The sequence below is a fragment of the Gallus gallus genome, chromosome 3 (genome assembly GCF_016699485.2).
Source record: "Gallus gallus isolate bGalGal1 chromosome 3, bGalGal1.mat.broiler.GRCg7b, whole genome shotgun sequence".
NCBI classification, from domain to species: domain Eukaryota; kingdom Metazoa; phylum Chordata; class Aves; order Galliformes; family Phasianidae; genus Gallus; species Gallus gallus.
This window is the reverse complement of record NC_052534.1, coordinates 109522836-109539944: the sequence shown is the minus strand read 5'-3', so window position 1 is coordinate 109539944 and position 17109 is coordinate 109522836. Positions and strand designations below refer to the sequence as shown.

At 46.9% G+C, this 17109-nt stretch overlaps 1 protein-coding gene across 3 annotated transcripts in view; it reads left to right on the top strand.

Annotated features, from left to right (window-relative positions):
* RCAN2 (regulator of calcineurin 2) overlaps nucleotides 1-17109 on the top strand; it is a 77447-nt gene that overhangs the window by 46409 nt on the left and 13929 nt on the right. For all 3 annotated transcript variants that reach the window (XM_420062.8, XM_004935924.5, XM_040698615.2), the window contains one exon: nucleotides 16243-16416. In XM_420062.8, coding sequence (XP_420062.3) covers nucleotides 16243-16416 — 174 coding nt within the window. The remainder of the gene's footprint in view (nucleotides 1-16242; nucleotides 16417-17109) is intronic.

The following is a 17109-nucleotide window of genomic DNA, read 5'->3' as shown; positions in this document are numbered from 1 at the left end:
TAAACACTAACAGAGGACTTAAGCTCATACTTGTTACTCTAAGCAAGACTTCCTTGTATTATTAATTCTTCATGTTCTTCAGTTATTTTCACATGTGCCACTCTGCCAGGCATCATGATGTGATAGGGAAAGCAAGGTACAAGGAAACAGAGGGCATATTAATGGTACAGATTGATGGAATTTGCATCTGAAGGCAGTGAGGTAATGTAGACAGAAATGTTGACCTCACTGTGGCCTTCCAGTACTTGAAGGGAGCATATAGACAGGGGGGGAATGGCTGTTTACGAGGGTGGATAGTGATAGGACAAGGGGGAATGGCTTTAAACTGAGACAGGGGAGGTTTGGGCTGGATATGAGGAGGCAGTTTTTCCCCCAGAGGGTGGTGACGCACTGAACAGGTTGCCCAAGGAGGCTGTGGATGCCCCATCCCTGCAGGCATTCAAGGCCAGGCTGGATGTTGTCTGGGACGTGCGGTTTGGAGATCAGTCATTGCCCTGCAGTTGCCTGTGGAAGGTCTGATGCATGGCTAGATGCCTGTATGGCACAAAAGAATCCTTGGCTCTTGAGGTTTTTCAGCACCACTTCAATTCTCCATCCGTAAAAATGACTCATTCAGAGATGTTTTGAAGTTTATAGTTTAAGTGCTCTTAGGTTAGAGTCAAGTGAAGAAAGCTGTAGAGAGAAGTGCTGCTGCCCCTCTGGGTACTGCAGCTGCCCAATGGCAGAAACCAGGACCTGTCTGCACAGTTTCTGCATTCCCTTCCTCAGATTTTTCTCCTTAGCTGTGTAACCTTGATTTATGGGAAGAGACTGCTGCACAGTGATAAGACTCCACCAAACTAGAGATAAGGAGGAAAGCAAACAGCAGCATGACTACCAAGAGAATCCTGTTAGCTAAAAGACCTGTTTTATAACCTCTTCTGTTACTCTTTTCTGTACCTGATAGTTATTTTTATATAAAGTTCTTCATCTGTGAAAATGTTTATGATCCAAGTAAAGGACCCAAATCTTCTGGGTTGGTTGGTTTGTTTTTGTGGGAAGAAGGAGACAGGGAGGTTCTCTGCCCCACAGAAGGTCTTCTGGGCTAAGTTGTTTTCAGGTCTGGAGTGATGTTCCTCTGAAGGTCTGTGTATGCACATGGTTTTCTCCCAAGCACTACCAGCAGTTTGCTGCCTCTTAACATGACCGAAGGTTTGGTGTTGAGAGAAGCTGCATTTTTTCAGACAAACAGCCGTTCCATCCCTGTTTTAACAAACACTTCATCTGTAGATTAATGGATATGCTTTACGGTTGGCTGGTTCTTCCTTTAGCATTTAAATAACCTACTAAGTTTTCATCATTCACATGCCAAGCAACATATTTGCTTTGGAAGATATTATCATATGCAGAATGCAACAACCATGACAGCGTGATTTCAAGCGGTGAATTCTCCCTTGGTGAAGAGATGCTGAGCAAAAAGAGTAGCAGGCTTTATCAGACAGTTAAATAACACACACGTTGCCAAGGCTGAGAAGCTGGCCAAGCAGAGCGGCTGACTACTGCTGACTACTGCTCAGTTGTCGCAGGGTTTTCTGTTGTCCATCCACACACTTAGGCTGGTGCCAGGGCTGCATGTGTAGGCTTATTATTTTTTCTGGCCAAATAGTAAACCTCTCCCCCTTCTCTCCTTGGCAGTGCATCTCAAAGCATGTACAGCCATAAAGTTTGACTCCAGCCTGTGCTTTCTGTCTAGATATGAAGTTCGTTTCTGCTTTGTTCATGTTAATTCCTGACAGCGGATCACTTTCTCATAACATCAGTGTTCCTAAGATACTTTTTTAATTGCCTTTGTTTGGTATTTCTGGTGATGCTCAAAAAAAGCCCTTGACAGCACTGGCTCTGACTGAGTAAGCAGCCCCACTGTCACTGAAGGATCCTACAGTGGGAAACCAGATCTCAGAGTCACCACTGGCTGCCAGTTTGATGTAACCCCATTACTGGAACCATTGTAGCCCAGCCTGTCAGCCAGCTGTTCACCCATCACACTGTGTCTTTGCCTTGCTGTACACTGGCCTTTATTTTGCAGAAGCATCCTGTCAGAAACGGTATGGAAAGCTTTAGTGAGATGTAAAAAGGTGGCATCAACTGACTTCCCTTGGTCAGCAGGGTGTCATAAGAGGAGGTAAGGTTAATTAAACAGGACTTTCCCCCTGTGAACTTAAGTTGGTGCCAAGCAGGTTAGTATCATTGATAAATAGTAAATAAGTAAATTAATACTTCATTCACAAAGTCCATCAGCGTTCCAGCACCTTTTGGAGGCTCCCTTTCTCCCTCCAGGTAACAGCCTCCATGCAACGTTCCTTGGGCTGCTCCCCCTCCCCTTTCAACTGGCTGCTCAGAATGCTTTGCCATTACGTGTCTCCTGCAGGACTAAGCGGCTGGATGGGGCTGAATGAAGCTACCCAGGCTTGTGGCAGAGCATACTTTGTGAGCCTTACCAGGACCTCTTAGATTTTCAAAATATTTCTACTTTGTCTTCCTTTCTGCTTCATCTTTCCAGAATGTGAGGAGGAATTGCTTTCCCTCCTTGTTATTATCCCATGTAGTAATTGATACTAGAAATAACAAACAACGCTCTGTATGCACTTCTGAAAGTTTCCAAACAGGTTGAGATGCAGTGTGTCAAATTGTGAGAGTGTTCTGGGCTACACCACTTCCAGCAGATGGACGTGGGTAATCTGTGTTTGATTTCAGACTGCAGTGTTAGCAGCTAATGGAAAAACCTGTTCACAGCAAGTACTTCTGATGGAAAAGATGATGGAGTGACTTTTGAAGGGACAGTCTGAGATCAGATGGGTGAGGAAAGTTCTTTTCTTTGTAAAGTCATCTTGTCCAATCTTATGGAGCTGCTAAATAGTGTCTCCTGAGCAGATTATCCGAGCACTAAGGAGGGCATGAGAATTAGCAGTTAAAAAGGCACTTTTGAGTGCGTAATGCAGATTATCCATCCTGATGCAGAGGACAGATGGGACGTACATTATGAACTTGTTGTGGCTAGATCAGAGACTCCTCGTGCTTTGCAGCATTTCAAGGATTTATATGTGAAGTGACAATCAAATGTGCAAAATTATAGCATCATAGAATGGCCTGGGTTGAAAAGGCCCACAATGCCCATCCAGTTCCAACCCCCTGCTATGTGCAGGGTCGCCAACCAGCAGCCCAGGCTGCCCAGAGCCACATCCAGCCTGGCCTTGAATGCCTGCAGGGATGGGGCATCCACAGCCTCCTTGGATAACCTGTTCAGGGCGTCGCAAAATGAATTTCAAATATTGGTGAGTTTTAGTGAGAGCAAGAAAACTTCTGTAATGCCTAAGAGGAAAGAGGAACACAGTGTGCAGATCCACTGACAGCAAGAAGACAGCACATCATGCTGCAGAGAGAATTCAAGTATGACCAATTTCTTGTGTGTTTGTATAAAGAGTTGGACAGATAACTAAACTAACTTAATAAAAACAAAGCCATCCCTCTGATGTCATTCCCCTGGATGTCAGGGGGAAGTTCTTTCCTCTGAGAGTGGTGAGGTGCTGAACAGCTGCCCAGAGAGGCTGTGGATGCCCCGTCCATCCCTGGAGGTGTTCAAGGCCAGGTTGGGTGGGGCCCTGGGCAGCCTGGGCTGGTATGAAATGTGGAGGTTGGTGGCCCTGCCTGTGGGGGGGGGGTTGGAGCTTCATGATCCTTGAGGTCCCTTCCAGCCCAACCATTCTGTGATTCTGTGAAATTGACCACCTTTGTTATTTGGCAAGGCAGCTGGACAGGTGGCATAAAGGAGATGTAGAAAGTAGGTATTTTGACTAATGCTTTCACGCTGCTCCACTTGTCATTGCTGCAGTAACGTCACGTCACAACTCCTGTAGGGTGGGTGCACAGGTTGTAAAAGATGCCTAAACCAGAAGTGTGCCAGCACTCGTTTTGCAGTGCTTGTGAAGCTGTCGCTGCGGGTGGTCGTGTGGCCCCACCTGATGCTCGGGGGTACTGTGCAGCAGGCACGCACTTCCTGAATGCACTGCCAAGCTGTGAGTAGTGTTGAAACCTGCTTGGACTCATTGTGATGCTGTGGCTCAGTGCTGACGTGGCCACAGCAGGATTGAGGCTTGCTGCTGCAGATGGGCTGTTGTCTCTTAGCCTAGTTAGGCTTTCCTGATGTACATTTTTGGTCTGTAAAATGAGATGTCATCATTATCTTGTTTACAGATCCTAAGAGGAAAAGCACCAAGTGTGAGAAGCACTACCTTTAGCTTTACAAACAGCTGAACTGCAGGGCTGTGCGACCGGCCGGCTTCCTGCAGGCTGCTGCTGGTCCCTGAACCCACACCACAGGATCCTTGAACTGAAGGGAGAAGAAAGTAAAGTCTTATTAATGATAGCAGCTGGGATCAAAGCCAAACAAGGGGCCATAATAGTAACAAGCACGCTGCTTATGGTAGGCAGAAGTAAATTATTGATGTACTTAAGTTTTAGAGATTTGGGAAGTTGATTTTTTTTATAGTGAATGAATAAAGATGAAGGGTTTTGAGATGTCTGTTTCTTGCTTTCGTAGCAGATAACCAGGCTGGAAATGTTGAAAAACGACAGTGATTTACAGCAGTGATTTAAGCTGCACACAGTCCTAGCTCCCAAAGCAGTGATATTTCTTGGGCTAAGGGGAAGGACCTCAGTGTCACTGAGTGCTGCTGAATGAAAACGTTTGCTTGGCATCCAGTAGCAGTCCTGAAGGAGATGACCAGTGCCTGCTGCATCCAAAACATAGCAACATTTCTGAATGTCATGGCTGGATGTTTGCTAAAACTTCTGCTTAGGCTTTAACTATTTTATACAGTGTGACTTATCTGTAGGACACTGCTATTGCTTTCAAGCTCTTCATTTTTTGGACCCCACATGTTTTCTATCCAGGTGAAGGTATATCTGTACCAAGCCTGGATCTACTGTGTTTCTGATCTGTGTACCTCTTAGGGAGTCTTTGGCTGTGCTGAGGGACTGACAGTCTGAATGGGTACACTTCTAGTCGACAGTTTGTCCTTAATTAGATATCAGTATCTCGTACTGATTAAGGAAACACTTGCACCTCCAGCTCCATTTGCTACTGAGACTGAAAAGCATAAATTCTGTTCTGGAGCCTCCAGTGAATATGGCCTCCTCAGCACAGGGCTTTGCAGGTGGGTGCATGCACAGCAGGCTGAGCCATCGTGAGACCCTCTCAACTTGCTGTTCTCATGGATTGTTATGTCACTTAAAATGTGAGTGCACCAAACTGAAGTGCTTTGGAAGTCTTACTTCCAAGTCAGACTCCTTGAAATGCACACTATGGACTTGTGTGCCATTAGAGAACTTCAGGAGACAGACACATAGCCAAACAGCGCCACGCAGCAAGAAGCTGCACTCTGCAGGGTGCCACCTATTTTCATTTGTCCTACTTGGTTTTATTATTAAAAAACAGAGTTGCCATTTGGTTACCCCCCTGGTTGCCAATCACTGCCTTTGTTGCCTTCTGGATACAAGCCTTAACAGACAGTGGCTTTGGTTTCATAATGCCGGTCCGGTATCTTTTTAATATCATGCTGCTATTGATACATTTTTCACATCAGGAAATGAAAATGATTTTGATGAAAAGCGGTGCTGTTTTTAGCTGTAAGATAGGATTAGTCTACTTTCCAGTTCTTGTTTCGAAACAAAATCTGTGCCAACTGGAAGTTATCCAGTTGGTTGAAAGATGACATGGGAGCAGTTTGGTCAGGAATGTTTGCTTTTTCACCCTGGGGTTTCTTCCATCTGCCCACTAAAACAATTATAGCACTGCAAGACTGAAATTCCCTCCTCTGTATCCTGTCTGCTAGTGGTCAGTGCTGGTGGCCACTGAGCCACTGAGGCTGTGGATGCCCCGTCCATCCCTGGAGGTGTTCAAGGCCAGGTTGGATGGGGCCCTGGGCAGCCTGGGCTGCTATGAAATGTGGAGGTTGGTGGCCCTGCCTGTGGTTGGAGCTTCATGATCCTTGGGGTCCCTTCCAACCCAACCATTCTGTGATTCTGTGACTATGATTTTTTTTCACTTAGCTATACGGAACACTATGGGGCGTTTCTCGGTGACGTTGGAGCAGCTCGGGGTGCTGGAGTCCCCAGAGGCCCTGACCTGTCTCTGGGGATAAAACAACCTCGCAAAGTGCAAATCACATCTTTTCACCAAAGTGGACTCAAACTAAAACTATTCCATCACCCACACTGAGCTGCACAGGGCAGAATGTTTCTGGAATGGCTCCTGGAAGGGGTTCCCATCTCCCTCCCTTTGCTGGGTGTAAGCACAAAGTTTCATCTCTGTACACCCCTGTTCTTATCCAACCCGTGATTGATTTTTGTCTTAGTATTCTTTTTTCCTCATCCTTACACAGTTGTTCCTGCTGAAAGGTACTGACACAAAAACATTTGTGCATAGCATGAGCCTTGAAACACCGTTCACTTGTAATTTACGTGGGCGTACTACCGGCTGCATTGAGTCCCTTGGTGGGCAGCAGCCCATTGCTGCTCTCGCTGTGTTTTTGTTGCACATTGAGGCTCCTGACTTAGCTTTAGGAGCTGCTCGGATGTAAACAGCAAACAGACCTGCTTGAACAATTTACAAACGAAGTGTAAGACGGAATGACAGATGGTCCAGGCAGTCTGGCAGGAATACGGAACAGTAAAACAGTGCAATGGGAGTGTTAGACTGTGGTCACAGTGCTGTGTGGTTTGTGCTGTAATTGCGGGCTTCAGTGGCACAGAGAAAGGCAGGGGAGGAGGTGAGGCCTTTGTTTTGTGCTTTGGTGCAGAGGTGCAAAGCCCTTGAGTGCAAACTGCCATGTTTCTGTATCTGCTCGGCTGTTTCTCTCTATTGTTTTTTGAAGCCCTGTTTCAGAAGAGATTTGAGCTTCTCAGAACATGTGTTGGTGGGCCAGTAATTTTTCCTTCTACATTTTTCCAGTTGTTAAGTATTAAATCTAGAAAGTTCACAAAGGAGCAAGAGATTTTCTTCCCCCGTCCTGCCTGTTTGCTTTTAACAGGGGGTCACTTTCAGCACTGATTTCCATAGAATCACAGAATGGTTGGGTTGGAAGGGACCTCAAGGATCATGAAGCTCCAACCCCCCACCACAGGCAGGGCCACCAACCTCCACATTTCATAGCAGCCCAGGCTGCCCAGGGCCCCATCCAACCTGGCCTTGAACACCTCCAGGGATGGACGGGGCATCCACAGCCTCTCTGGGCAGCTGTTCAGCACCTCACACTCCCATAGGAAAGAACTTCCCCCTGACATCCAACCTCTATCTTCCGTCCTTCAACTTCAAACCATTTCCCCTTGTCCTGCTGTTATCTCCCCATTCGAAGAGTTGCCTCCCCTCCTGTTTGTAGGCTCCCTTTAGGTCGTGGAAGGCTGCAATGAGGTCACCCTGCAGCCTTCTCCAGGCTTTCTGAATCCAGAGAGGCTGGAACTGTATTTCTAATCATGTTATCACAGTTTGCATTTGTTTGCATTTTGCACTGGGGCTGGAAAAGAAAGAGCATTCCCTGTGTCTGTGATGAGAATCAGCTGAAAAGCTATAAATGTTGATCACTGTAGGCAAAGCATTAAACCAGGAATGGGCAAGGCAAACATTTTATTTGTTTAAACTGTCCCATGGCTTTTTCTTGTTTATTTTTCTACTTAACTGGGTTGGAAAAGGCAGGGAATGAATAGCATGTATTTTATAGATGTTTTACAACATTGCATCTCCAAGTGCATACATGAAACAAATTTCTTCAGCTTCTGAGGGTTTTCTTCATTTCATTCTTATATTCTGCTTCTGTCCAGTGGGGTTCTGACTGCATCCCCTGACAGCCCAGCAGACTCAGTGCAGACTTTTTAGAGTTGGAGCTTCTAGCTTTCCAACAGGATTTCTGTATGCTTATAGAAGGATTGTCCATATGAATGGATGTGGAAAATGGTCCCCCTCAGAGGGCTGAGATGATTCTTAAGTTTCCAAAGATCACTGAAGAATTCCTTCAGCAACTGAAAGAACTGGGGATGTTTGGTCTGGGAAAAGGAGGCTGAGGGGAGACCTTATTGATCTCTGCCAATACCTGAAAGGTGACTGCAGCAGAGCGGGGCTGGTCTCTTCTCACTGCTGACAGGTGACAGGACAAGGGGAAATGGCCTCAAGTTGTGCCAGGGGAGGTTTAGGTTGGATATCAGGAAACACTTCTGTACAGAAAGGGCTGTTAAGCACTGGGATGGGCTGCCCAGGGAGGTGGTTGAGTCACCATCCCTGCATGTGTTTAACAACCGTTTGGATGTGGTGCTCAGGGCTGTGATTGAGCGGAGGGCTGTTAGAGTTAGGGTAGGATGGTTGGGGTGGGGTTGGACTGGATGATCTTTAAGGTCTTTTCCAACCTGAGCGATTCTATGATTCTAATTCAGGTCATTTTTCCTCCATACCTTTGTTTGCTCAATTAAGGTAATGGGTACTTAAAAAATTACTGATGCAGGCCAGATATATGCACAGCAATTTGTTGTGCTGCCAGTTAGTTGTTGGGTTTAAATGTCTCCAGCAATAAGACAGAATGGATAGCTGCTATCTCACTGGAAGCATTCTTAAATCCAATGCGGAACAGCTCCTTGGGGTTCTCTGTCTACCTTATTTTCTCATTTATTGTTTGAATTCTTAAAGAAAATAATTAAGAAAACCAAGCAAACAGCCAAAAGCACATAACACCAAGTGCCCATTGCAGGGCAGCCTGCTGGAATCTTTGCTTACTGCTAGATTACTGTCATTATTTGTAGCATTCTCAAGCCGAAATGCAAAGCTACTTTTTGGAAAGGCAGGAATTGCTTTCAGTCCTTCACAAACTTGCTCTTCCTTTGTTTTCCTCCCTGCCAAATACATGCCTAAATAAATAAAGAGAGGAATACTGCACAACACAGCGCCCGGCACAGCAATCACAGAACAGAGCGGCGTCTCTACAGAATGCTTCCTACAACGGGGGCAAAACTCACAGCTCTATTTATATCGTGGGCACACGGCCAGATGGTTTGAAAGAGTGCTTCCATTATTTCAGGCAGCTAATGTGGCATCTGGAACCGGAGCGCTTCAAACGTGGAGCCTTCCAAAAGCTGTCGTGGGCAATACAGTGAAATAGCAGCGCTCCTATGAAAAAAGAAAGGTAAAGCGTGGATTTTTCTTTTAGCTCAATCATTGGGTGTGAAATTGAATTGAGAAGTCTCCAAAGTAGATTAAATCACCCCCTTGGCATTGCCACGGGAACAATTTATTTCATCTTGAAGGCGCCTTTGGTTTCCAGATCAGTGGAGCTGAGCGGGAGGAACGTGCGTCACTTGGAGGTAAACAGGGAAATGAGTTGGTTAAAAACAGAAAAGGCAACGCAACAAAATCCTGTGCCTCTGTCATCTGTCAGCCACTTCTGAGACGAGACTGCTGCTTCCACCAAGCTGTGGGGCAGGTATTATCGCCGTCCCTTTCGCTGTGCCGATGAGTTGGAAGAGGAATGTGAATGTGTTTGGTTCAGGTGTTTCGGAGAGGCACGGCTGTCTTGTTCTGCTCACCAGGAGCTGTGCAGTGCTGCTGTTCCTCGCTGGGCTGCCCTGACGCAGGAGGATGTGCTCCTGCTGCCCCAGCCCCAGCATGAGGTGGAACTCTCCAGCATCTTCAGCCTGACGTCTCCTGCCTGTTTTTGCCACCACCATCTCTGGGGAGATGACGAATTGCACGTGTTTTACATCACACTGTGCAATGTCTGTTGTGTTTTCTCAAAGTCCTTTTCTGGAGCAAGACGCTGAATGTGTAAGCAGAAAGCCTGCTGTAGGGAACCTGTGTTAGCTGGGAGTTGGATGGGTGATCCCAGGAGGTCCTTTCCCACCCCTACAGCTCTGCAAACCTCTTAACTCATCTTTTTGGCATTAGAATGCTTCTGATATGCAATGAGAGAACCCCAAATGCAGCCTTCAGGATGTACCAGTGCTATATAGGGGCCTCCAAAGCAGCACTCATCTAACACAGCAACACACATGCTAGGGCATGCACAGATTGGGGCGTCCTGCAACGTGTTTTGCAGCTGGTGTGTGTTCTGGGTAGGTCTGGTTCACTGCAAAGAGCACAGCAGTAAGGTCACTCATTATCTGGAATACAAAATGTGTATTCTTTCTTACCCATGGTAAGACCTAAAGGTATTGAGAACCTCTGCAGCATCAGCGGGATTGCAGTAGTACAAACGAATCAGTCCTGATTTAAGCAGGTAAGAATTATTGTTTGTTGGTTGTTTTATTGGTTTCTTTGCTTTGTTTCTGACTTGCCCCTCCAAAAGTGCAGCCTTGGCTAGTTTGGCTTCACTTCATCTGTACTGCTTCACTTTGTCATTGGCTCACCATTCGCCTGACCTCCACCCCTCTGCAGAAGGGCGAGCACAGAGCTACAGGCTGTATGAACAGGGTAGGAGACTTGTGTCTGTTTGTTGGTGTACTGAATGCTTGTGCAGCGTTGAAAGATTTGAGCGCTGAGTTTAAAACAAATAACAATACTGGACTGTGAGAAATCCCTTTTGATAACAGCAGAAACTTTCTGCAAGGTCAGGCAGCAGTGCCCAGTCTGAGTGCTGTATGTGGCAGTGCTCTGCCCTGTCGGTGAGGGGAGCAGGACGACCTCACACTTTTGGCTATAGTTTCCTTTGGTGGGAGGTGAAATGGAAAGCTGGGATATGGACACATCTGCCTTAAGGTGATCTCTGCATGATTAATAAACCTTTTATCCTCCTGCCATTTCTTAAAGGAATAAGGATGAGAGCACGCTGGCAAGGTGTGCTTTTTAGAACCAGAAAACACGAGGGTTGGTGAGGCTGCTGCTCACACTGGCTGCTTGCAGGAGCTCTTGCCATGTAATGTGTTTTCACCCTTCACTTGAGTTGCATCAAACTGCTTCCCTGCCTTCTGTGGCTCGTGAAATAACTGTTAGAAGCTCCTGAAGTGAATCGAATTCTTGGCGGTTCTGTTGAGACCAATTTTTAGAAATGAGTCCCTTTTTATGGACTTTGGAAAATAAAGGTGTATTGCTGTCCCCTAACATTTTCTTCCTACCTTTCCATGTAAGTAATTAGCCCTTTTTGAATACCTCTAGGCTGTTGGCATTTTCACTTTTTACAGACCTAATGCTGAATAACCTAAATTTGAGCCCTAATCTTTTAATGGACAGTCTTCGTTTCGTACCAGCACTGCTGGCTATTTTAATGCAGTTCATTTCCATCCCTTCACCATTTCTCATTTCCTTAGATACAACATGTTTCTGCTGCATCTTCTTCTCTGTATCCCAAGCCAAGATCACCACCAAGGCCATCCTGCAGTCACTCTCCCAGCTGGCCTCCATCTTCCCTGGTCCCAGGTGACAACAGCCTACACGACCACATTAGCCCCTTACAGTGCCCTTTAAGTGGCACCGGCATATCTCGATGGTGAAATTACTTCCAGCTGTTGGAAGTGGTGTCATATATTACAATGTATGATCCCAGAAAATAGGATGTATATTCTATCAAAGTAGCATATATTATTATTGAAGCGTTCCTCATCAGTGTCTCTCTTGCCCCTCTAGGCTGAGCCAGCCCAGCCATCCTTGGTGCTGGGAACTGGGAACTGCTTCACTTGTAGGGTGGCTTTGTTTGTAGACTGGAATAGCACAGCTTTTGCATTGTCTGTCCAGTTTCATCTTCCGTCCTGTGCCGTGCAAGAGATCTGCAGTGGTAGCACTGCTGTGGCTATGTGGAAACAGAAGGCGTTGAGCTCTGAGAGATGAGTTTCTTCTGGGGAAAGTGGTATCAAGTACAGAATTCAGGAGAAACATATTTTGTTCTTGTAAGTTATGTCTTGGTTGTTGTATACGATTAGTTACTTGGATTGGCCAAGTGGCCAGCAGGGAGAGGGAGGTGATTGTGCCCCTCTGCTCAGCTCTTGTGAGGCCCCATCTGCAGTACTGCATCCAGGCCTGGGGCCCCCAGAACAGGAGGGACGTGGAGCTGTTGGAGCGGGTCCAGAAGAGGGCCACTGAGATGATCAGAGGGCTGCAGCACCTCTCCTGTGAGGAAAGGCTGAGGGAACTGGGCTTGTTTGGCTTGGAGAAGAGAAGGCTGTGGGGAGACCTCACTGTGGCCTTCCAGTTCTTGAAGGCTGCGTATAAACAGGAGGGGGAATGGCTGTTTATGAGGGTGGATGGTGATAGGACAAGGGGGAATGGTTTTAAACTGAGACAGGGGAGGTTTAGGTTGGATATGAGGAGGAAGTTTTTCCCCCAGAGGGTGGTGACGCACTGAACAGGTTGCCCAAGGAGGCTGTGGATGCCCCATCCCTGCAGGCATTCAAGGCCAGGCTGGATGTGGCTCTGGGCAGCCTGGGCTGCTGGTTGGTGACCCTGCACATAGCAGGGGGTTGGAACTGGATGAGCACTGTGGGCCTTTGCAACCCAGGCCGTTCTGTGATTCTGTGATTCTCTTTTATGTAATGAAGAATGGAAATAATTGAAAAATGTTTGTCTTGTTTGCCTCCAAAGCTCTAGAACAAGGATCAGACTGAAGTTTTCAATCGCAGCCATCTCCTCAATCACATGTGTAACAGCGGTGATAATGAGCGCAAACAGACTGAACAATAACATGTGATTTGTGTGCTGAGCTCTGGGGCTCCAATCCAAGGCGCGCTGATGTCTGTGGAAAGACTTCCATTGCTCTGAATTAGGCCTTGGCTTTTGTCCTGAGTGCGCACAATAGCAGCGGAGCTATTCATGAAAGGAAATAAATCACAGGGCTGTGGAGCTGGAAGGGACTCGCAGTGGCAGAACCCCATTCTCTTGCTAATTCGGGCAGCCAAGTTTTACAGTGCTTGTTGTGTCAATACTTTGTCACAGGCCCTTACACAAACTAACCTGATTCAGTCCTAGAAATATCTTTTGCTGCTGCTGCTGCTGTAATGGGAAGGCCATTTCTGAGCCATTATCCTGATGTTTGCAAGCTTTCTGCCTGCTCTGTGCCAACACAGCCTTTCATTTCAGTGCTTGTTCTTTGCCCTCTGTGCCATTCTGGTAAGTTGCTGATGATAGTCAGGTCTCCTTTCAGGATTTGCTTTGCTAAATAAGCCAAGCCTTTTAATTTCTTATTCAGTAAGTTGCTCTTTTATCTCGGTAGCCTTTAGCTGAACCTATTCCCGTTTGGCTTAATCCTTCTGGGACGCAGGCAACAAAAGCTGTAATTTTAATGAGGTGTAATGGCTTTCTGTAAAGCTGTTCTGCTCCCTTCCCACTCCAGTAGCAGCAATACCACTGCTTCCACTGGGACGTTCTTGTATGATTTTTGTCAAGGAGTTCAGAAAGCGGACTGGAAGTTCAGACTTCTTAAAAGCCTTTTAACAATCCTGCATCCTAAGAGCACTTTAAAGGTCTTGAATTGAGATGATTGCGGGCCTTGAATTATTTATCCACCAAACTTGAAAGGGAGAGAATTTGCTTAAGTCTTTAAAGCGCATGTGGTACTTTTTCTTACAGATCAGAATGGCTCTGAAAGACTTTTATCCAAATAAGTACCCTGAGCAGATATTAGGAGTCACAGACCATAGCAATTAAGGCATAAGACGTTTCCTGGGAATTAATAGCAAGCTGGGAGGAGCTGGGATGGCTCAAGATGCAGCTGAGGCCCATTAGCTGCCGCTGCTGATGAATGACCTCTGCTGAGGTCATTATTATTATCAGCTGAAAATGTGCAAAAGCCTCAGATGTGCTGTGCAGTTTCAGTGGTGCAGGAGATGTGCCTGTGCTGTGGGTCGGCTGCTTTGTGTTAATAGGAAATAGAGGGCTCGACTCCCTCCTCCCTCCCCCGCGCCCCGGTGTTTTTGGGCCTGTTAATCAAAATGAGATCTCTAAAGCTGCACCGGTATCAAACTGAAAAGCAAGCAGAATAAAGTCCACAGTGCTGTAATGTTCTCCCAGTATTACGCTTGGCGTCTGGTGCTTAATCAGCTCTATTTGGAGGTACTCCCATCTGCCCGTTGCGGTGCCTAATGAGGACGGAGCTCCGTGCTGTTCACAGTGTTGTGCTGTGTTTGAGACCACAGAATCATAGCGTGGCTTGGGTTGGAGGGGACCTTAAAGCCCCCCAGCCCACCCTGCCATAGGCTGGCTGCCCAGGGCACAGTGCAAGGAAACACTGCTGTGCTGGTAAAGGGAAAACAGTTTTCCTACTTCATGTTCAGTTGCAGTGGAGAGAGACTTCCCTAGTCCATGCAGTGGTTTTCTCACTGCTGACCTGTGGTTAAGCAGAGCTGCAACAGGGGGCCAGGAAACGTCCTCCTTGCTGCTTGCTTTTAGCCAGTGTGACTGCTGTTATAATGCACTGATGGTCTCCTCTGTGTGTGTGTGTGCGCATATATATTTGTTTCCTTTAAAGTGCTGTAAAATGGACCAACCAACAGTACTTGAGAAGTTTGAAACAGACAGAATAGGCAGCTTTCAGATGTAAGCTTCAATTAGCTTCTCACTGCTACTAATTATGTAGATGATGCAGAGCTGTGCAGGCTTCTGCACACACTGGTCCCCTGTGCCCCTGGGTCCCTTCACCCAGCGAAGGCTTTGTGGCCAAAACTCCAAGCATGGCAGGGTTGAGGGGCAGCTGCTCTGGGCTGACCTTGAGACAAATGCCACTTGAGGCAGACCTCAGCTCAGGAAAATTGAATTGTGCAAAAGTGTAAGAAAAAAGCTGCAAAACAAGCCATGTCGAACCAAGGTGTGAAATGGTGGCAGTTTGAGTGGTAGGCGATAGGACTAGACCTGCTTGTGCAAACCTATCAGCTTCCTGCTGTCTGTGGCATTACTGTGTGCCTTTATTCACCCACAGCCAAACCACTGAGCGCTTTGTTTCCTCCCAGGTATCCCCTGTGGTGAGAGGAAGAGGTGAGTGAGGTCAGGCAAAATGAAATGGAAATCATGAAAGCTTAATAGACCACGGGGAGGTTCTTTTGAAGGGATGCCAGAGATGGAATATCAGCTCTGGGGAAGAAGACCACAGAGCTGGCAGTGAATGAGAGGAGATGTGGTACATGCGCATCAGTTTCATGCTCCTTGCTGTGATCTGCTCTCCTGGTTAACTCCTCAGCCACCATACCGTGCTGACCTCGGGGCTCCCACCGCTCTGTTAGTGTCCCTGGTACAGCTGCACAGTCCCAGGTACACCTTCCTAGGACATTTTGGGCTCTTGGTCCTGCTTGGAGGATCAACGGATGAGAACAGTATTGATCAGGTGACATAAACTGAGCTTTTTGCTCATTTCTAGTTCTATCCATCTGCTTCATCTCACAGCTCCCTATGCAGTGCTAAGATCTTCGTATTTATGTCAGGTGCTTTTGAACACGTTGTTCTATAGCTAAATGTTTTTAAGCCTGGAGTTGGTCCTTAGAACACGTCACTATTTTCAGTTATCTAATTATTCTTCCTGCTGCTACAGTGACTCTTGAGGAATAGGTGTATATGTGCTCTAAGTATTTAAATGACAGAACATCCACAAGAACATAATACACCCAGAGAGGCTGTGGATGCCCCGTCCATCCCTGGAGGTGTTCAAGGCCAGGTTGGATGGGGCCCTGGGCAGCCTGGGCTGGTATGAAATGTGGAGGTTGGTGGCCCTGCCTGTGGGGGGGGGGGGGTTGGAGCTTCGTGATCCTTGAGGTCCCTTCCAACCCAGGCCATTCTGTGATTCTGTGATTCTATGATATGCAGTGCCAGCAGCACAGATTTGGAAGTAACCCTCAGTTACAGCAGGCCTGACTTTGTCTGCTGACCCTGCTGTCATTCAGCTCAATGTCTGCTTTTGTCCCGCTGAGATCACATTGCCTGGCACTTCCAGTTGGATGCCCATTGCGGCTTTGTTTGGGCAGTCGCTGTGCTACCACAATTTTGCTCAGCTTTGACGAGAGGTTTCATCCCTGGTGGGCTCCCCATTTGAAGGCTCCTTCCCCCAGTAGTTTCCAGATTTTGTCACTTTCAGACCAGTGCTCTCTATAGCTTCTTCTTGTGCAGCCTTTCCTCCTCAGTGTGCAGCCCCCCCAGGAACACTGCTGCACCTACTGCCTCAACAGCTGCCACTGAGTTCCAGCTCCTCATTTAACACACACCGACACCACCCAACAGAATCTTAACCTTCAGCATTATTTCTTTCTCATTTGCAGGAAAAATTTGAAGGCCTGTTCCGTGCCTACGATGACTGCGTGACATTCCAGCTGTTCAAGAGCTTCAGACGTGTGCGGATAAATTTTAGTAGTCCCAAATCAGCTGCTCGTGCCAGAATAGAGCTGCATGAAACACAGTTCAGAGGAAAGAAGTTAAAGCTGTATTTCGCGCAGGTAATGAAATCTAATATCTACTTCTGTGTTAGTGGTGGCCTTTATAGAAATATTGCCCAATAAAGCTGAATCAAAACGAGAGATGTTTCTCCCTTGCCCAGCTAAAAATTGCTCAAACATCATTGTGTTGCCTGAGCTGTGCCTGCCCAGTTGGTCTGCAGTTAACTGAAAGGACCACTTGGGACACAGGTTGCTATTCAGCACACAGTGCCGTAGCTCAGAACTGATGTACAGCATCTGCTGTGTGTTGTGGGTAATTCTCTAACCATAAAAAGACCAGAAGTGGTAATGGTTCATGAAAGAAGTAGGTCCAAAGAGCAGAACCTTGAGCCACAGCTAGGCGGAAGAAAGGAAGAAGTCTGACTGAATAAATGTGTGAATTTTTATTAACAACAAACAAACAAAACAACCCAACAACAACAACAAAAAAACCCACCCAATCCAACAACAAAATGAAAACCTCCTTAATTTCAAGTGGAAGGGAGAAGGGAGGGAGCAGAGGAAGGTCCCAGCCTGGGGACACGATTGTATCCATCTAATGGAAGTGGAAGGTGAAGGTTCTGTTCTTCTTGGCCAAGGGAGAGGAGCCCAGATCTCCCAGCTGGGACACAGGAGAGTGAGGGAGGTTGGGAATCCTGAGCTGAGAGTCTCCTCTGAACATATTTTAAGAAAAAGCCATGGCCACTGTGGTCT